The 22,345-nt window shown below is 33.0% G+C and overlaps 1 protein-coding gene across 1 annotated transcript in view; it reads right to left on the bottom strand.

The window, feature by feature from the left end:
• The window catches only part of TBC1D12 (TBC1 domain family, member 12), a gene marked incomplete at its 5' end in the record, with an annotated part of 70,829 nt that overhangs the window by 9,570 nt on the left and 38,914 nt on the right, over positions 1-22,345 (bottom strand). Inside the window, 7 exons of the mRNA XM_008581495.1 lie at positions 2,203-2,274; positions 3,562-3,650; positions 6,687-6,767; positions 11,227-11,333; positions 12,582-12,699; positions 14,911-14,993; positions 18,074-18,189. Coding sequence (XP_008579717.1) covers positions 2,203-2,274; positions 3,562-3,650; positions 6,687-6,767; positions 11,227-11,333; positions 12,582-12,699; positions 14,911-14,993; positions 18,074-18,189 — 666 coding nt within the window. The remainder of the gene's footprint in view (positions 1-2,202; positions 2,275-3,561; positions 3,651-6,686; positions 6,768-11,226; positions 11,334-12,581; positions 12,700-14,910; positions 14,994-18,073; positions 18,190-22,345) is intronic.

Raw genomic sequence — 22,345 nt, 5'->3', positions numbered from 1 at the left:
TTAATAGATGTTTTGATTAATCACAATAAAGGCTTTTGGTAGTTTCTAGAAATTGAGAAAGTGAATGCTTCTAATGATTGGTAAAAAATGTTTTATAAGCCAAGTGGTAAACAGTCTTCTGTTTTCAATAAAATTGAAGAAGTTATATGAGATAAGTTTTTAAAAAATTTTTTCTTTTTGCATTTATTATTTTATCCGATTTCTCAAATATATTTGTTGTTTTGATCTGTTGTGTACTAATAATTATAACAACACAAATCAGAAGAAAAAATTTTAATATTTAGAACATTATGTGCATCAGAAATAAAACTAATTTTAAAATTTTAATTCATTTACATATTTATAGCAGAAATACAATAAGTTGATCACTAAAAGACTTTTCAGCAAAAAATATATTACATTAGAATAAAATTCTGTGAGAGAAATGAAACAGAAATACAAGTTCAGAGAAAAAGCAAAAATGTAAAATATTAATGAAGAGCTTGTTAATATATTTTTCTTTAAATGGATGATGACATATATAAAATCATCATAGTATTTAAATTCCATTGGAGACATTTTTTAAAGAGATATGAAATGTCAATTTTTAACCAGAGCTAAAAATTAAATCCTAAATTAAACTTATAATGAAAAAATTTAAATACCAAACACGTAAAGGAAATACATAGTGTTTTTACAATTCTCTTACAGAATACATGAATGAGAGTTTAAAGACTACTCAAATCTCACTTTTTCCATAAGAACTATCTGACCCCCTTTTTAATGCTACAACCTGCTGCACCCCAAATCTGGCACTTCCCCCCGTTACCATGCCATACTTTTTTGATAGCATTTACAACCTTTTAATATAACCTGATTTACTCATTCATTGTTTATTGTCTGTTTCCTTCTTCTAAACTGTTAGCATCAGAAAAGGAAGACTCTTTCGTTCACTGAGGTATTTCAAGTATCTAGAACAATGCCTGGCATGTAGTAATAAGTGCACAATAAATATTTGTTGAGTGAATGAATGAATGAATGAATGAACATACAAATGAACGTGCAACAGAACAAAGTAAGCTGTACCAGACAGCCACCCTATAGTGAGGTCTCTCAAATTCCTCTTTTATTTTTTTTATTTTTTAGTAAGCTGTACCAGACAGCCACCCTATAGTGAGGTCTCTCAAATTCCTCTTTTATTTTTTTTTATTTTTATTTTTTTTTGTCTTTTTATCTTTTTTCCATGTCCGGCAACGGATCGCAACCCTCAGTGTTGCCCCCGTACTGGGCCGGGGACCGGCGACGGGATCGCAAGCCTCGGCGTTGCTCCCGCGCCTCGCTCAGCCAGTGAGCTGGAACCGGTCTGTACATGGGATCCAAACCCTCGGACGGGAGCGCTGCCGCGCTTCCCAAGCGGCGCACTATCCAGTGCGCCACTGGGCCGGCCCCTCAAATTCCTCTTTTAAAACAAAGGTGAGAAGATGAAGGTTTTATGACTTCCAGTTAAATAGGGCAATTGAAAACTCGCATTTTTCCTTATTCCCTCCCAAATCCAACTAAAATGAAAGTAAAGAAAAAAACAAGTATTAAGCTATGAGGACAAAGAAAATGGAAAAGGATATCAATAGTAGATAAAAGATGTCAACAGCATTTTACAACTTTTAATTTAAATAAGTGAAAAATGTCAAAATATCTGCAAAGGAAGAAGCCAATAATCAGCAAGCCAATTCAGCCACAAAACCTTGGAAAGACTCAGGAACTGAAGTTATCAGCTATCTCTGAAACTGAGAGGTAGGACTAAAAATAGGATTGATTGGAAGTCTATAAAAGGAGCAAATCTCTTTGCCTATCCTGAATATACAGATACCTATCCTTCCCTTAACCTGGCAGAACGTAAGACGTCTATTCTCTAGAGGCAGAATCAGGGAAGAGAGGGTAGGGAGAGGAGGAGAAGATACCACACTGATAGCAGAAGCATTAAATAGAAGTGTACAAATTGCATGGTGAAATACCCAGCAGTTCTCCTAGAAAGCTGGCAGCCAGTTTCATAAGCTCCCGGCAAGAGATGGAAAGATTCCTCTCTGGGTAAGGTGATAACCAACCCCCACTCAAAAGAAACAAATAAAAAGATGCAGACATTTGGGAGCTAATACAACATAAGATATTTTGATAAGAGAATAGATAAAATGTTTATATTCGAAAAACACTGAAACAAATACTTACATAACCAACATCTGGTCTGTAACATGTGTACGCTCCTAAAATACTATGTAAGACATCGTGATATGGGCCACCCTTAGGAGAAAAAATTGAAATTTGAAACTGTACAAATAGCTTTCTCTGAGTTAACTGTCATATAACATGTTAGTAAACTGCAGCATTTCCTAAATGACTAGTTTTAGTATATTTAATAATTGTCAAAAATATTCTAAATGCTCTCTGCCAAGATGTTTTCTAAATTATTAATAAAAAAGATATAATCCTGAACAATAACAAAAGCCAAATAAATTCACTTGATGGATACAAGCTACTATGTAGTTTGCAAAACATTTTAAAGACTTCTAGATTTGGTACAATAAGAGTACGATGGATACAAACTTTCACTTAATATTATACAGTTTCAGCAAAAGAAAACCATCAGGCTACATTAACTTAAGCCATATTAATGATAAAAATTTTGTGGGCCGGCCCGTGGCTCACTCGGGAGAGTGCGGTGCTGATAATGATAAAAATTTTATCTCATTTTATTTTTATCAACCTAAAGATAGCAGAATTCCACGTACAAAGGCTTGATCCAAATATAAAATATGGATAAAATGCAGTCATTTCTCATAAAGTATAAGCAACTTCATAACAGCCTCTGTACAAAAAAAATAAGTTTTTTCCTATTTCAATAGTAATTCTGAAAAGATTTAAGTTTTGGGACAGAGTACTTTTATATTTTAACAATTTACTAGACAAAATATACATACATATATATATATATATACACACACACACACATATATATGGGGATTTTTTGGTGGCTGGCCAGTACAGGGATCCAAACCCTTGACCTTGGTGTTCTAACATCACACTTTAACCAACTGAGGTAACTGGCCAGCCCTAGACAGAAATATTAAGAATTTGAATATTTTATAGAATAAAAACTAAAACAAAGAAATTCACCATAACAAAAATTCATCAAGTACCTACTACATATGCAAGGTATCACACATTTTGTTAACTGCAATGTATTTTAGTCAATTAAATAAAATAACAGAAATCCCTGTAAAATTTTCCTACTAGCTTTACACTATTTATATAAAGGCTCCCAATTTTTATAGTTTTGCCTTTTTAAAAATACATTAGAGGGCTGGCCAGTTAGCTCAGCTGGTTAGAGCACAGCTTTGTAACACCAAAGTCAAGGGTTTGGATCCCCTTACTGACCAGCCACCAAAAAAAAGTATTTTAATACAATAAAATAAAATAATATAAAAGTACATAATAGCTGGACACTTAAAGAATTTGTTCCCTTGGACATTAAAATATTTTTTCTTAAAAAAAAAAAAAAGTAGTTACAAGCTGGTTAGAAACCCTCACCTTCTGAAAGATGTAGAGAGATGGAAATGTACGGGATATGTCCAATTTAATTAATTCCAGACTGGCCTCTCGATCAGCAACAGATATACCTGCATTTACCAAGTAGATAAAATTTAAATGATCACCTGGCTGTAACAAGTTCAATTTTGTACAAACAGAATGATTATCTAGCATATGTATTATTTTTTTTTTATTTTTTTTTTCCTTTTTGTCTTTTTTACTGACCAGTAACAGGATCGCAACCCTCGGTGTTGCGCCTGCACCGCGCTCAGCCAGTGAGCAGGAACCGGTCTCCACATGGGATCCGAACCCTCGGCGGGAGCGCCGCCGCACTCCCAAGCGGCGCACTCTCCAGGGCACCACCGGGCCGGCCCAAGCATATGTATTATTTAAGGGAAGTTAAAAGCTGAATAATCAAGAAATTTCAAGAAATGCCACATAGCTTTTGCTAAAACTTAGAGTCTCTTTTATGAAGAAAATATCTATACATTAATCAGAAAGTTATATGGTAAAGGATTTCTGCTTCCAGTTTTTATAGAAGGTAAAGGTAGACTATCATTTCCATGTTAACAACTAGGAAAAAACAAATAATTACAGAGGATTAAAAACAAATATCACATTTTTTTAAAGTCATCAGAGAGCTGTGGATATAGAAAGATCTAGAGGATTTAAACTTCAGAAAGAGAAGAGCCTTTCCTATGTGAGTGGATACCAGTGGCTGTTTTTCTTCTTACGGGCATCTGCCACATCTGAACATGGGCTTAGGATTGAGCTTGCCATAGATAAAGGTACTCTTCTTGGGAAAAAAGAAATCCAAGGAGATTTTTGCTGCCAAATACAACTGACATGATAGATAGGAATCTGGAAGAGCCCTCACTGTATATCTGGTTTTTCCCTATGGGACTTTTGCTGAGTGCAGGAGGCTGAGGTGGAAAGACATAATGAAATCACCCCAAATCACATCCTCCGAGGGAGAGCATATTATTGGAGGGAAAAGCCAGTGATAGAACTAGGACAGTTCTTCCCATCAAGAAACTTGAAACCCAAGATGAATTAAATCTATATAAAGCTGCAACCTTCCCCGGCCTAGCTCAATTACTGATTAAACGAGGTGATAAACCGCTAATCCAACAGCCTAACAAGAAAACAGCATGCTTCCTCTGCAGGGGAAACATCAGCTTCAGTTTCTGTATTATTTTTTTATGCAATGTCTGGCATACAATTAAAAATTTTAGCTACACAAAGAAGCAGGAGATTGTGACTTATAATCAAGGAGAAAACCAGCTAATAGAAGCAGACCTGCAGATAATCCAATATTAAAATACAAGTAAGAATATTATCTGTTATAAGTATATTAAACAAAATGGAGGAAAATGTATAGGACAAAAAGACGGAGAATTTCAACAGAGAAATAGAATGTATAAAAATAACCAAGTGGGCATTCTAGAATTACAAAGCATAATATCTGAAACTAAAATCTCATTAAACAGATTTAATAGTAGACTGAATAGATGAGAAGAAAGGATCAGTGAACTTGATTAAAGGTCAATAAAAACCATTTCAACTGAAGCAGAGAGAGAAGACTAATTAGAAAAAAAAAATGTAAGAGTCTGTGGGACAATGTTACATGATCTATAATACACCTAAGTGTAGTCCCAGAAGGAGAGCAAGACAGATGAGGCAGAAATAAAACTTGAAAAGATAATGGCCAAATGTTAAATGATAACTACAAATTGTAAACACTCAGGAAATAAAAAACAGCAGTTTAAATGGAACACTGCTTCTGATTAGAAAAGTCTTCATTACATTCAATTAATTTCCATTGAAATTATCTCCATTTATTTATGACAAAAGTCTCAGAGGTGAATGCATATAATTTTTTGTTTATTTATTTTTAATTTAAAAAAAAATTTGGCAGCTGGCCAGTATGGGGATCCAAACCCTTGACCTTGGTATTATAACACTATGCTCTAACCAACTGAGCTAACTGGCCAGACATAATAATTTTATTTCTTATAATTTCAATATTTCATAAAAACGAGTTTAAAAAGAATGATGAAACAGCTGAGGCCCTGCCAGTAGAAAATTTCTTACATCTTCACCTTCCTTGCACTTTGTTTCCCCACAAATAGCTGACATAGCTAATAGGCCTCAGAATGATATACATGAACCCTTCTGGAAATCAAGTCTTCTCTCTGACTTTGTTTAGTCAATTGTCCCTACCCTAATGTTCATTTTTCTAAAACAGAAAAAAAGTTTTCAATAATTTAGCAGAGTTGTTTACACACTCTAGAAAAACAGTATGAGATATGCACCGTTTCTCTGTTTGAAGCTGTGTTCACTTTTAGAGTTTTACTTATTGGCAGAAGGTTTGCTTCTGTGAAGTAGAACACCTATAGAAAAGAAACGTTGACTGGCAGAAAAACAGTTCCTCACTATTCAAGAACAATAAATGGTTGAATAAATTTACCTCAATGTAATAAACTACAGTGATAGGGAAAAAGTGTTCCTGTTTACTCCAAAACGATTAGGAAAAGAACTGATGAGGATAGAGGAAAAGATGGTGGCTATGAGTGAATTAAATGAACAAAGAATAAGACATGATAAGAATTATAAATAATATATAAGGGAGTGAATGAAAATCAGTGGGTGGGGAGAGACAAGAGATCACAAGTGAGGAGTGAAGATCATCTACCTTTAAGTTAGGTAAGAGTCTGCCCTAAAAATACTTCATCCCATTAGCCCTACTTTTGTGATTTAAGTCCTATACACTGGAGTCCACCAAAACATGGGTTATATTCCCAGCTTCCCTGCTTACAAGTTATTTAACTACTCTAAGCCTCAGTTTCCTCTTAAATAATTCAGGATAATACCACCTACTAAAAGGGTCATTAAGAGTAAAGGAGATAATGTATATAAAGCAATTACTACAGTTCCTCACACATGATACAAAATCACACTGTTGTCTTCAGTGGCTGGATTTTCATCCTGAAATTCTTATTTAAAAAAAAAAATCACACCTTCTGTATCATTCTCTGAACTTGTTTCACGATACAAAATCACACTGTTGTCTTCAGTGGCTGGATTTTCATCCTGAAATTCTTATTTAAAACAAAAAATCACACCTTCTGTATCATTCTCTGAACTTGTTTCACCAAAGCTTTTCCATCGTTCTTTTGCTCTTGAGAGGAAAATTTCATAAAGTTCTGGGAGAAAAAAAGAACAAAAATTCATAAAAAATAGGAAAGAAATATATTCACATATTTTTATTTTTACTCTTTACTTATTATAGGTCAGGTATCCCTGATATAGCAAGTATCAAAAAACTGGCAAATCTGAGTAATTGATTCTACCAAAACTATTCATTATACAACCAGGAAGATAGCAAATAAAAATACTGCAGAGAGACCATCCAAATAGCTACAATATAGAATGTACGTATGAGGCAGGAAGAGATGCTTCTTTCTGCTAAAGGAGTATCATTGTGGCACATCAGAAACAAGATTTTTGGAGTCAGTCAGAGCTAGATTCTCTGCCACTTACTACCTGTGGGACTTCAAGAAAGTTACTTAACCACTCTGGAACTTGGCTTTCTTCATCTGTAAACTTGAAACAACACCTACTCACAGAGTTACTGATGATTAAACAAGAAAATTTATGTAAAGCTCCTAGCACCTTATAGCCCCTCAATAAATCTTAGTTCTTGCTTTCTTTCTCTGCCGAAACTGGTTTTTCCATTATGCTATTGCTATCTAAGGCTATCTATATTCCACACAGATTTGGTCTAAGGATCTACACCCTATCTTTTTAATTTAAGTCCACGCTCAATCACTTTTTGAGTCTACCACTGTACTTCCACATGTACGATCTCATAAAAATTCCACACACAGAAAAGATTGAAATTTTTCTCTTAATTCTCAAATTTTAATTGTCTTTACTTTCTAACTAACCATTACAATTATTTGATCTTACATAAATATAGTAAATTTCAATGACAGAAGAACAGCAAAAAATATTTCTGGCCCAAATACCAACAATGATATATTGTCCAAAATACCAAGAATATTTTTTGATTCAATCAATTCTTTTAAATAATTTACTTATTTTTAAAGGTAATACATGAACCTGGTTTTTAAAAAATTCAAACAGTACAAAATACCACAAAGTGAAAAATATATTCCTTTCCCTCAGATGCAACTAGTTACCAGAGCTTTCATGAGCTCTTCCAAAAACGAAAATATACTCCTTTTTTAAGAAAAAAACAAAGTGGCAATATATTATATGCACTGATCTGTACCTTACTTTGTTATATGGGAGACTGTTCCACATTAGTATATCTGCTTTCATTTTTTTTAAAAAAATAACTGCACAGTATCCTATGTATGACCGCACCATAACAAGTATTCTTATATTGACAAGAATTAGATCATTATTAAATAGCTGAATAGATATACTTCAAATAGACTCTTACTGTTCTAATCTCTTCTCTCTTCTGCTCACTTTTCATTACTACTAATAGTTTGGGGAAAAAAGTTTTTAAATCAACGTCAAAATTCCTATTACTTGTGCCCAACTTCATCAATAATTTGATAGAAGAGGTAAATACAATTTTAAATTTATATATACAACTATTTGGGGTTATCAGGCATCAAATTGTAAATCCATACTTTTTTTATTTCAAACTGGCTCTAAGACAGGTCAATTTCATTACTCTACCCAAATGTTAAAACTGCCTTGGGAGAAGAAAGGCTCACCAAACAAATCCATCACTTTTGGAAGCCATAAAATTGATTCAAAAAGAAATGTGTTAATGCATATCAAAACAGCAAAGGGCATCTCTCCAGGGAAGATTTACAGTGCTTATCGCTAAGAACACCTGCATCTCACTTCAATCCCAAGCTTGGCTCCTCATGTCACACTTATTTTGAATGTACAAAGTGAGAGCTTGAAGCAGATTTAAAGATGGTACCTTACACTTGAACAGAGAATACTTTGATTTCAGAGTATGCTGACTTTCTGATTTTGCGACATGATGATATTATATATACTTTCAGAAAAGTGCACTTTCACTATAATTTTATATTCATTACCACAAACAACCTTAGAACAATCCTTTGAGACAGCTAATAATCCTACCCCATTTTACAGATGAAGAAAACTAAGACTTCTAGATGTTAAGTAATTTGCCCAAGGTCATAAACCTAATAAACATAGTGGAACCAAGATTTGACTGACTTTAGAGCCCTTATTCTTATCTACTAGTCTCTAGTGGTTATAAATTTCATCATTAAAACAAATACAACAGTCAAATTATTAGAGCCATTCAAAAATAAACAAGGTTATCAAAAAGAAATTTACTTCAACAAAATTTAGCATCATTCCCACCACTAATGAAAGAGAAGAGAACAGTACCCATTCCATTCCTGAAAACATAAATGTTCAGTAGAGAAAATCTAAAATTACTGTGAAAATAAATGATCCTATTACAAAACTTTAAGAATTTTGAGCTTTAAAAGAAACTTTTGATTACAGTGTCACAAAACGTTAACACCAACTTAACCAATATTTTAATATCTAAGTTATCAAGGTACCTCACATTCTAAAGCCAAAGTTATCAATAAAAAAAAATTGCAAACAAAGCATCAAATCCTCACCCATAGGCAAAACTGATTTTTAAGACTTAAACAATTATAACATGTTCAAAAGTCATTAATAGTAAGGATTTTTTAAACCTAACTGAAAGTTCAGACATAAAAACATTTATTTCCTTTTATTATGTTCCAAGCACAGAAGTCAAAAGAAATCTTTGGAGAAAACAGTTAAGTCATGTAATGTCTAATCTTTTCCAACTTAAATTAAAACTCTTAATTCTTCCTTTAAATTCTACTTCTAAATTTTTTTTCAGTTCTTTTAAAATAACATGTTTGGGCTGGCCAGTTAGCTCACTTGGTTACAGTGCAGCCTTATAACACCAAGGTCACAGGCTCGGATCCCTGTACCAGCCAGCCACCAAAATAATATTAATTAATTAAATAACATGTTCATTGCAAGATACTTGTAAAAATCGATTTTTAAAATCATATATAATCATGACATCCAAAGTTGGCATCACTTTTAAGACTAAATATAAACATTTAGATTTTTGGTATAATTCTATCCAATTATATGAAATATTGATTGCTGCAATGAACATCCTTATACAAAAACTTTTGCACCCAATCCTGATTACTGACGTAAATTCTTAGAACTATGATAAATAAGTCAAAGGTTATGTTTTTTGAGACTTTTGGTAAATATTTCTAAATTATTTTCAGTTATATCCCACATAGGTAATTCTCATTCATTTTAATTCTTTTAATTTTAGGGATGAAAACCAGTATTTTGATGTTTTAACATAAATGTCTTCGAATTGGGTATCATAAGGAAAATGGTTAAATAGGTTATAGTACAGCCACATTCATTTTAATTCTTTTAATTTTAGGGATGAAAACCAGTATTTTGATGTTTTAACATAAAAATGTCTTCGAATTGGGTATCACAAGGAAAATGGTTAAATAGGTTATAGTACAGCCCAACTGTGGAAAACAACGTAGGTATAGTATATATGAGGTAGATTTGTATGTACTGACATAGAGGTACATTCTAGATTACAGCATGAAAGAATGTAAGCCATATAATAATCTTCAAATAAACTACTTTTTCAGTGAAAAAAAAAGAAATAAAAAGAGAAGTCTTAAAAATTATTGTATGTAGATACACACTTTTTTATGTACATAGAAAAAAGATCTGGAAAAATATACAACAAATTGCTAACACTGCTTACAGTAGGATTGAAAATAGAAGCTTGGGTGGAAGAAGCTTAAGGTTTGAACATAATTATTGTCTGAATTTTTTTCAATAAACATATAAACAAAAGTTTTAGAAGTAATAGTAACAATATATTATTTCTATTATTATACTAGAGTCCCTAAGCCTTTCTGTGGTGCCACTGTCTAGCGTTAACATTATCACTCAGACCGATTTAGCACCTTTTATTGTGAACTATTTAATTTTCCTCTATTTGACATTATCCTAATTTTATCTAAATTTTTTTAATTCACAAAACTGCTCTACATTTACTCCTATCCATCAAGGTTTTAAAAAACTTAAGAAAATAAGACAACAACTTTTTGAGAGACCTCTTACTTATTTTTCTGTTTTTTAAACTTAAAAATTTTTTAATTTAGGGAAAAAAAGGCAAAAATACCAGTTTCAGTAGAGAAGTAGGAAAAGAAATTTCTAGCCTTCCCCCAATATTTATGTTTTTTTGAGTAAAGATGAAGCCTTTTTACAATGACTATTTTCCTTTTCCTTATTCATCCATTGCCACGTAGAATCCCAGAAGTTTTTGAAACTATCTACACTTATGATATTTGGATGTCAAGAATATTATTTATAGTTGTAAACTAAAGGAAAAACCACAAATCTTATTTATATAATAGGAAATATAGTAACTTATTAAATCATACCAGTTTGGGGTAGTTGGTGGGGAAGGCAGTAAAGCATACTCTTAAAATGACATTATGTATAGTAATGCCTTTTTAAATGACCACTCTACTAATCTGCTTTGTAACTCTGGAGATGGCTATTTGTATGTGTGGGAGTAACTGAACATAGAATACAAACCAGGAGTGATATTTAGTTCATTTCCTACAGCTAGACTCCAAACTTTCCCACGAACACTAGGGGGCAATCCCTGCCACCACAATTCTCGAACTCTTCTCGTACTACGCCTAGAATTAAAGGAGGAGAAAAAAGGAAAAAGTTACTTTTTATAACAAAAATACTAATTGCATGATGGTTTACCTAGTCTATGGCCAAGTGATCAAAAGATTTTTAAGAAAATAGAGAATATTCAATGCATTCTTTACTTCGTCTTTGTGCCTGCACACAACAGTAGCCTACAAAATGTAAAATACCCCAAACACAGACTATAGTAATTTAAAAGGAATCACCTTCTGTAAATGCCACTTATACCAAGAATGCAATAAGAGAATCAGAAATATGTGGACAATTATGAAAAAACATAATAAAAGGGACATAAAAATGTGTAGCCAATTCAGTATCAAAAAAAAAAAAAACCACAAAGAATCTACTAAGTGTAAGGCCCTAATCTTTGAGGGATAGTGTAGTAGTCTACTGAAAGATTATGGGCTTTAGAGTCAGAAATACCTGAGTTCAAATGTACTTTAACCATTCACTAATTGTGTAACCTTGGGCAAATCACTTAACCTCTGTGACTTTGAGCTTCCCTATAAGATAAATGGAAGTAAAAATACATACACCTCATAAAAGTTTTAAGAATCAAATGCCGTTACTTATGTAAAGCGCCTAATATTTGTCACACTGTGCCAATAGTCAACAAATTTCAAATGTACATCCTACACTAGGCATTGCAAAAGATATCCCTAACCCTCCAGTCCAGAGGAAAGATAAGGCATATACAAAAATATTATCAAAAAATAAAAGGCAGAATAAGACAAGAAGTAGATGTCTCAAAATATAATGATGGGACATCTACAGAAGGAAAAGATCACATATAACATATTTCCCTGATTATGAGAGAAGCATTTTAAAAATCATTTCAATAATAATAAATGGGTCTTACAATGAATGTACATATTTAACATTTTCTTTCCAAAAACCTGCTATTACATTAATAGTGCGTCTTAGAATTGACGGTACGTTAGAATTAAGAAAATATGGTAGCTGAGGAGATTAAAAGTTTCTTGAATCAACTAGCACTTCAGATGGGTCTCAAAGGATAAGATTTTGACAGGCATAGAGAATAAAGGAAGTAGATTTTAGAGATGGAGAGATTTATAAAAGCAAAGGTATAGAGATAAACATGGAAATTTTCAGGTTAATAGTACAAGTTAGCCAAAGTATAAGTTACATGCTGGGAAGAAATAAAAATACAGAATTAGAAACTTGAGATCTTTGGAGACACGCTGAAATTCAGGAAAAGTTTGCTTACTTACATTACTTCCCAATTGGGCAGTATTTCATTGATCCAAATTACCATTGCACTTGCAATACTTTCTTCCTGTTTAAATCGTTCTTTCATTATTTTTTTTCTTTTATGTGCTTCTTTAATTTCTGTTTTAAACAAGTAAGAATTATTTCAGTACAAATGAGCTAGATCACAACCCTTTCTCCTTCTACCTAACTCTACAAAAGAGGTTTTCTCAAATGACAATTCTGATACTAGGAAGGAAGGATGAAAGACAGGAAAAAAGAAAAAGAAAATGAACTCAATCAACATAATTTTAAAATAACATCTTCTATTCTACAAAAGTAAATGGAATAAATGCCAGAAAAATCATTTAAGTAGATTGCTGTATCATATATTTCTATTTATACCTAATCTGTGAAGTGAGATTTGTTATGAATTAACTATATTTTTTATTTAAAAAATAAACGGGTGGCCAGTTAGCTCAGTTGGTTAGATCACAGTGTTGTAACACCAACATCAAGGATTTGGATCCCTATACCGGCCAGCTGCCAAAACACAAACAAACAAATAAGAAATAAGCAACTGTTTGCAACTGATCGATAATCTTTTTTTTTTCTTTATTTTACTGGCCAATACAGGGATCAAACCCCAGACCTTGGTGTTATCAGCACCATGATCTAACCAACTGAGCTAAGTGGCCAGCTAATACCCATTTTTCACACAAAGGGTTCATAAATATCCTGATATAAACCACATGACATTAAAAAATGATTTTGCCAATGGCACTACTAGTATATGAACTCTTTAGTATGGTGTTTCACTTTACTAATTAGATTGAAATTTAAAAATCTCCCCAACAAACACATGTACTAACAATACACTTGGAAATCAGGGGTATGAACTCTTTAGTATGGTGTTTCACTTTACTAATTAGATTGAAATTTAAAAATCTCCCCAATAAACACATGTACTAACAATACACAATTTAGGAACAAGAGATGCCTCAAATATAGAGAGAAGAAAGTTATAATTCAAAAGTTATATATAATTTTAGCACCAGTGAGGACCTCAGAGATAAGCTAATCAAACTGCTTTCAAACTGTGTTTCACATATGCCTCAGAAACCATCTTGAAGAGCAAGCAGGAGGACAAGTAAACAGCTCCACATTCTTTTATGTGTTTTATGATTCAAATTCTCTGTAAGATCTCTTGCAAGAAGGTCCCACTGCTTTTAAAAAAAAAAAAAAAAAAGTATTGAAAGAGAGACTTGAAAGCCCTGATCTAGTTGGCCTGCCTCCCACACTTTACAAATGAGGAGATTAACACTGGACCTATTCAGAGTATCACATCCAGGCAGTATCAAAAAGGATTAAAACTGTAGCCTTCTGATTATCCAGTTCAATATTACTTCCATCATATCATGTTTTTAGGATCATCTACTTATCAATAACTACCTTAAATGTTAATCAAATAGTAAACTGAATGTTAAGAGTCAGTAAAAACTTATTGGATTTGTTAAAAATATTTCAAATTCTGTACAGTAAACTCAACTAAGTTTAAATAATTAGGCCTTTTAGAAAGATATAACTAGCCTTATATTTCCTATGTTTCTGCTAGTAATAAAGAAGTAACTTCATTTCCAAAATAGTACCATAAAGCAGAACCATATAATATTATAATATTCCATTCACTTAAGTCAAAGAAAAAAATATCAGTTGTTGATAAGGTATAGGTCTAAAAATATATACAGCTGTTAATATTTTCTTAAAATGTATGTTTATCCTAAACTAATAATGGTCAGTACATAAATACTGTTAAATTATTCTCATATTATCTTTTAGGCTGGAAGAGAGAATGAATGAATAAATATGTGAATTTATACACAAGAGTACACATTTATGCGCCTGACCAAATAACACAACTGGGACTCTGGAGAGACTTCATAAGTCACAAAAACATATTTTAGTTTCAAATCATATTCTCATAGCCATATAGGAAGTTATCTTAAAATGTTAAAATTATTAAATTATAAAATATCAAACACCTAAAAACTATAAAATGTAAATTTATAAATTAAGATAGCAGAAGTTCAAGTTTTATGACTACAATTTAAAGATCCTTCATAGATAGTCTGTTGCATTTCTCATATTAGTTTTGTGAAAGTACTTGCAAAGTACTATGAAAGACTTTGATCCTAGTATAACATTTTATTCCTCTTTAAGAACAAACTTAAATATAAAAATAGTACAAATAAATAAGAATTCAGTACCAGAAGACAGACTTGATCAACTTCACCTTCATCTTCCTGCTCAAGTCAGTAAATTAACTATACTATTTAGAGTTAAATTTTATACCTCGTTTTTTTGCCTCAGCCACCATCTCATCATATTCTTGTCGGTGACGCAAAGCTTCTTCCACAGATTTGGCAGGAAGATTTCTGGAAAAAAAAGCCAATTTTTAAAAGATTAACTTGTAAACTTATGAACTCCTTTCTTTTTACAGCCAGATACAATTTCTAACCTAACCTTCTCATCTCATACATTAGGAAAGTAAGAGGCTAAAGAGAACTCTGCATTGTAGAAGAAAATTAGAATTCAGGTTGCTCATATTTATTGTTTGTGTGTGTGTGTGTATTTATGTCACATGCATGTAAGTTTATATATATTTAAAATTTTCAGATTCCAGCTAATATTTTTAGGTTATTTGTTAAACCCACTTACTAGACTTTTCTTTTTTTAATCAACTTTTTTGAGGTGTAATTTATACACAATAAAATAAAAAACATATTTTAAGAGTAGTTTGACAAGTTCTAACAAATACACATACCTTGTGCAACCAACACACCAATCAAGATATGGAATAATTCCATCATTCCACATTTTCCTTCTGACCCCTTTGCACTCTATACTTAATTACCACACAGAATCATGTCTCTGATTTCTTTCACTATAGATTAGTGTGCTACCTTTTAAAGAATATATAGACTCCTTTGTGGTTGGCTTTTTTTGAGCAGTATATTTTTGAAATTCATCTATAGTATGCATTAGTAATGTGTTCCTTTTAATTGATGAGTAGTATTCCATTTATTCATGTGGATAGACATTGGGTTGTTTCCAGTTTGGGACCATTATAAATAAAGCTACATAAATATTATATCAAGTCTTTGTGTGGGCATTTGCTTTCATTTCTCTTGGAATTGGATTTGTTAGAAATATTTCAAATTCTGTATAGTAAACTCAACTAAGTTTAAATAATTAGGCCTTTAGAAAGATATAACTAGCCTTATATTTCCTATGTTAGGAGTAGAATTCTTGGGTCATACGGTAAGTGCAGGTATACCTTTATAACAAACTGCCAAACTGCTTTCCACTTACTAGAGTTTTAAGATAACATTTTAACTAAATATTTGATAATCAATTATTCCTTTGCATACTATACTTTGGTTTATCAAATCAATGGCTTCACAGAGTCAGTGATTTAGATATATGAAAATGCAAAAAGAAATACGTTTATATATTACCACTTACCAAACATATAGTAATAATGTCCAGTTTTAGAAATCATTTTTTTCTTTTTGACAGGCTAAAGTTTAGAGAAGCAGACATCACTGAAGGTTGAAGAAGTCAACAAAGATGTGATAAAAAAGAGAAAGTCTAATCCTTAAATAATTGGGTAAGAATTAGAAATAAAATAACTGCCTTGCAAGTGAAGGGAATAACATGAACAAAGTCATGAGGGCAGGACTTAAAGAGACAGGTGTGATAGAAAATAGAGTATGGTGTAAAGAAAGATTTTCCCCAAACACTATCTAGAAGAGAACTTTTTGCATTTCATAAACTCCTTCTGGGAAGAAATTAACATTCCTAGTGAAAAGCATAATCCATTTTGGATGGATTTTAACAAGCTAAAAAAAGCTCTTCTGGGAACTTAGTTATCTACTCTCTCAGCTGACTGTCAAGAGTCTAAAGACCTTGGGCCGGCCCGGTGGCGCACTGGAGAGTGCGCCGCTTGGGAGTGCGGCGGCACTCCTGCCGAGGGTTCGGATCCCACGTGGAGACCGGTTCCCGCTCACTGGCTGAGCACGGTGCGGGCGCAACACCGAGGGTTGCGATCCCGTTGCCGGTCCCCGGTACGGGCACGACACCGAGGGTTGCAATCCCGTTACCGGTCAGTAAAAAAAACAAAAAGGAAAAAAAAAAAAAAAAGAGTCTAAAGATCTTTAACCAGATACTCTTTTCTTATATATGTCCTATAAATGTCTCCACCAAGAAAGGAATCTTTGGATTGACCTGGTTCCTTTTCCTCCCTGGCAGCAAATTGAAAACTTTGACTTGTTCTCATAACTGAATTTCTGAAATGCTTTAACAATGGAAAAATGAATATGAACATATTCATCAAATCCTAAAAGAGGAGTATCAGGATCACAATTCTAGAGTATGAAGGAATGCAACCAGAATAAAAAATAATGTATTAACATGCCCAGCCTTTTTCCTCTTGTAATGTCTAAAAAACATTTTACTTCTAAAAAAAAAAAAAAAGAAAAAAAAAAAAAAAAGAGTCTAAAGATCTTTAACCAGATACTCTTTTCTTATATATGTCCTATAAATGTCTCCACCAAGAAAGGAATCTTTGGATTGACCTGGTTCCTTTTCCTCCCTGGCAGCAAATTGAAAACTTTGACTTGTTCTCATAACTGAATTTCTGAAATGCTTTAACAATGGAAAAATGAATATGAACATATTCATCAAATCCTAAAAGAGGAGTATCAGGATCACAATTCTAGAGTATGAAGGAATGCAACCAGAATAAAAAATAATGTATTAACATGCCCAGCCTTTTTCCTCTTGTAATGTCTAAAAAACATTTTACTTCTATCTATTGGCTGCAGATTCTTTCATTTTGCTCGTCGGGACAACAGGTGGGAAAAGGTGCAAACTACACTCAAAGGAAAGAGAATTCCAGTAAAAGAAAAAGACTAGATACTGAGAGACCAAAGTGGGGAAAAGGAGTTCAGAACCAAATGATTTCATTTTAGGGAAGGTATGTTTTGTTTGATAATAAATCAGACAGTATTTTAAAGAACAGTAGTACTGTGGAGAATACAAAGAAGGGCAGAGATGGTAAGGGAAGAAATTAAGATGTTTAACTGGGTGTTAAGAATGTATTAATAATAATGGTAAGGACAAGTATATCTTAAGTATATACTAAATGTCAAGGAAGGAAAAATAACTGCCCTATCACGTTAACATAAGAAGCAGTGGGCTGAAATAGAAACAGACATAAAGAGCCAAGATTTTGTTTCACACATTGGCTCATAGAGACTTCTAGAAAATATGCATATGGTTTGGACATCAACCATATATTCCCCCCTATTAATTTTAGGATATATGACTGGGATTTTTTTTTTTAATAATATAAATCCCTTTATATATCTCATTTTTTTTATATCATTTAAGTGAAATAGTAAACAAAATTTAAAATATAAACAGTGTTCCTGATGATTACTACAATACTTACGATGGTCGATCCTCAAGAATCAGGGCAGTGGTAGAAAGTGGCTCAAATTCAAAATTTTTACGTCTTGAAGATGGAGGTGGTGGTTTACAGATCCTCCCTGTTCGTGCTTCATATTCCTAGAGTAAGTAAAAACATACTTCATACAGAGACTGTTCCAATTTTCAATTTGTATTATTACATCTGTATTATTAAGGATATTATGCTATAATGAGGGCTATATACAACAAAAATAAAAAGTCAAGTTTTTTCCTGAAGCAATCTAAATTATGAATTTATATTACATATAAAGTATAAAAATGTGTTAAGAGAAGGAAAGATGGAAATGCACTAGATTAATTAGGTAAGGTTTTAGGAAGACATTCTTGATTGCCTTCTATGATATCAGCAATCCACGTCCAGCTTTGAATAATCTACGTGCAGATAAGCCTACTTCCTAAACCTTCAGTCAGATCAATGATGAAAATGTTGAAACAAGATACAGACAATCCCACTATAATACTCTGAAGATCTCTCCCAAGGGTGACATTGTGACTCTAATCAAATACTATTTTGGATTTCAATCTACTATACCATGAATCTAACTACAACAAATATGCCTACTTACTCTAAATTTAAACAATGCTTTACAAACACTTCTTATCCAAAAATATGGCCAAAGACTATGTCAAATTCTACACTAAAATTAAAAAACATTTCTATATTTCTCTAATTCATCCAACCTAACAATCGTATTGAGAGAAATGAAGTTAATTTGACATAATATGTTATTGGTGGGCACATTTAAATTTCTCCATTCCTTTAATAAATGTTCACAAACTTCTGAAATTTCTAGAAATTTGCCAAAGATCAAAAATAAGTTTACCAGCTTGCAATTTCCAGAACCTACACTTTCCCCTTTCTAAAAAAAACCAAGCTAGCATCTGATCATCTCCAGGCAACAACTATATATTTTTCTCTCATTTATTTTTGTCTTTCGCAATTTTCTTTCCTGTCATCTAGGATGTATACCTAGTCACGCTCAATATTTCTTTTCTTCACTACAAACTCCAGTGTAATAAACTCCTTTTCTGCTAATTTTTTTCTTACTAAAAGTCATAGATACTGGAGACATACGAGGTTTCTTATAATTTAAATGGCACTTTGTTTACCTATAATGTGACCTAGTTTCACTGCCAGACAGAATGCAATAAATACTTTCCAATAAAACATTTTCCATGCAAACAAATGATACACGCTTAAACAGCAAAATCAATCTTCTAAACCAATATATTAATAACTAGCATTGGGGCCATCCAGTTAGCTAAGGTGATTAGAGTGCGCCCTTATAACACCAAGGTCACAAGTTGGGATCCCCATATTGACTAGCCACAAAAAACAAAACAAAACAAACACAAAAAAAACTAGCCTTTACTGACACATACTATGTACCATGCACTGTGTTAAACACTTAACATATTTAATTTTTGAAACAACTCCATAAGACACCTCACAGTGGAGGGAATTGAGGCACAAAGATGTGCACTCATTTGCTAAAGGTCATACAGGCAGTCTAGCTCCAGAGCCTGACCTTTTAAAGATATTGTCTTACTATATTAATAAGCAGTCATGTAGCTATCTATAACAATTTAAAAGAATGAGATTGATAAAATCATTCAGTGAAAAACGTATAGGGTATCACAGACACATCTAAATATCACAAAAAGAGACCACCAAACAGCATGTGTTTTCGGCATGATGCAATATGATGTACATACCACCATTCTTAAAATATTCTTGCCAAAAGAAAAATCAGATTTAAATATGATTAAGGCTATAGAATTGTGCTCTCAATATGGTAGCCGAAAGAAGTCAAATATACTTAGAAAAATATAGAGGAACCTGACCTATTAAGATGTTCTCCTCTAGAGGGTGAAATTAGAAGTGAAAGAATCTTACTCAGTTTTGTTTGATTTTTCTTCTTTTTTTTCCTTTTTGTCTTTTTCGTGACCGGTAAGGGATTGCAACCCTCGTTGTCGCGCCTGCACCACGCTCAACCAGTGAGTGGACTGGTCTCTATATGGGATCCGAACCCTCGGCGGGAGCACCACCACACTCCCAAGCACCGCACTCTACCGAGTGCACCACCAGGCCGGCCCTGATTTTTCTTTTTTAAAAATTTTTTAATTTTTATTTTTTGGTGGCTGGCCAGTACAGGGATCCAAACCCGTGACCTCGGAGTTATAAGGCTGTGCTCTAACCAACTGAGCTAACCAGCCAGCCCTGATTTTTCTTACAACAAAAAAATAAAGCAGTTTGTAAGGCAGATCACTTATAGCCATGATGGATAATTGATAAAAATCTTACTAAAGAGGTGGGATGAGAAATGGGGCAAAAACAATAGGTACTATTTAGATATGGAGAAAGGATCGAAAAGAACAAGCCACAGAGAGCAAACAAAGGCATGAATTGAGGGAACACATTAATCTCACCAAACAGGAAAATGATGGGAAATAAGGTTGGAAAGGTGTAGGCTAAATTTTAGGGGCCTTTCATTGGCTAAAATATTTGGACTTCATCATAAACAAAATTGAAAACCACTGAAAGTCTGGATAAAGACAAGTCTGGTGAAAGCAGTCTTTTACAAAAAGTGAATGAGTGATAAGTACTCATTCATTCATTCAAAAGACCGGTAAGGGGATCCTAACCCCTGACTTAGTGGTGTCAGTACCACACTCTGCCAAGTGAGCCAACCGGCCATCCCTATATAGGGATCAGAACCCGCAGCCTTGGTGCTATCAGCACCACACTCTCCCAAGTGAGCCACGGGCCAGCCCTGATAAGGACACATTTAATATAAAAGGTAACTCAAAATGCTAGAATATCATTTATATATCTATGTGAGGAATGAACTTTGTATGTAATTGTCACTCAAACATTTGTCATATAAAAAAGTTATATCCTAGCATTTCTGGTAACTCAAAATGCTAGAATATCATTTATATATCTATGTGAGGAATGAACTTTGTATGTAACTGTCACTCAAACATTTGTCATATAAAAAAGTTATATCCTAGCATTTCCGTCTCATAGAGGTGCTGTAAATTTCCAGAGGGTAACAATAAAAAGACTTAAAAACATGGTATCAACTCATGCTTATCTGAAAATAGCAAATATTTCTATAAAATGAATGACTCAAGTATTTACTGAATAAATTTAAAATGTCATTCTAATGTGATTAGAATTGCCAATTATATTAGAAATAGTAAAATTATTTAAATACCAGTACTTTCAAAATTGATCACTAGATGATATCCTATTAGTTAGGATGTTTTTAATTCTATAAAACAGAAAACCCAACTCAAATGGGTTTAGGCAAATTTACCAGATCTTAAGAACTGAATATTCCACATAATTAGCTAACTCTAGATTCTAACCAAGAGGTTCACAGCATCAGAGACTTCACTTCTCTACTGTCTCTGCCCTTCCCTCCTTCATGTGATTGAAATATGCAACTAGAAATTTAAATAAGTATTTGATTTTCATCTATACTCTAAAAGGTTATATATGCAAATTGGCAAAAAAAAAATTCTTCAGAGAAATAGGATAAACTCTTGCTTGGTAATCTAATTCACACCAACTTTATTGCTAAAAACTACCTCTGTGATCCCTGACAAAAGGGAAACAAACAAGGTAAGCCCAACATCACACCTATTCTGAACATCAGTGCAGAAAGGGAGAAACCAAAGAAAGCCTGGCTGCTAGTTTATTTAGAAAGGCTAGAATTTTGTGGACAGAGGAGCAGAGAAGAAAGTGCTCTGGAAATTAGCATACCAGTCCTCTTGAGACTTTAATTAAAAGTCAATCTACATATGTGTAAGATGAAAACATTACAAAGCTGAGCAAAGAACTTCTGGAGAAAGAATAGTTACTGGGAGCTGTAACAGTTCCCAGAGCTCACCCCGGGCTGAGAATTAGTCGTATTCTCACCAACCAGAATGGAAAGCTGTAACTGAATACACAGAACATTCCAGAGAAACCCCACAAGGTCTCTTTCCTGGATGTCAGACACTGCGAATTTAAGACTGTTGAGCACTAAATAATGCTTGACTTTGTTCTGTCTGGCAGTTAAGTTCCTTGTGCATCAGTTTGAATCTTTTATAGTTTATTTATAAACTTTTTTTTAGTTCAGATCTACAGTAATTTTTTCTTTAGAGCTAACTGACCCCACAACTAAGAAATTATTGATGAACTTACTTTCTTTTTTTTTTTTTTTCCTTTTTTTTTTTTCTTTTT

This window comes from Galeopterus variegatus, unplaced genomic scaffold (assembly GCF_000696425.1).
Source record: "Galeopterus variegatus unplaced genomic scaffold, G_variegatus-3.0.2 Scaffold2368, whole genome shotgun sequence".
NCBI classification, from domain to species: domain Eukaryota; kingdom Metazoa; phylum Chordata; class Mammalia; order Dermoptera; family Cynocephalidae; genus Galeopterus; species Galeopterus variegatus.
This window is presented reverse-complemented; position numbering and strand designations above follow the sequence as displayed.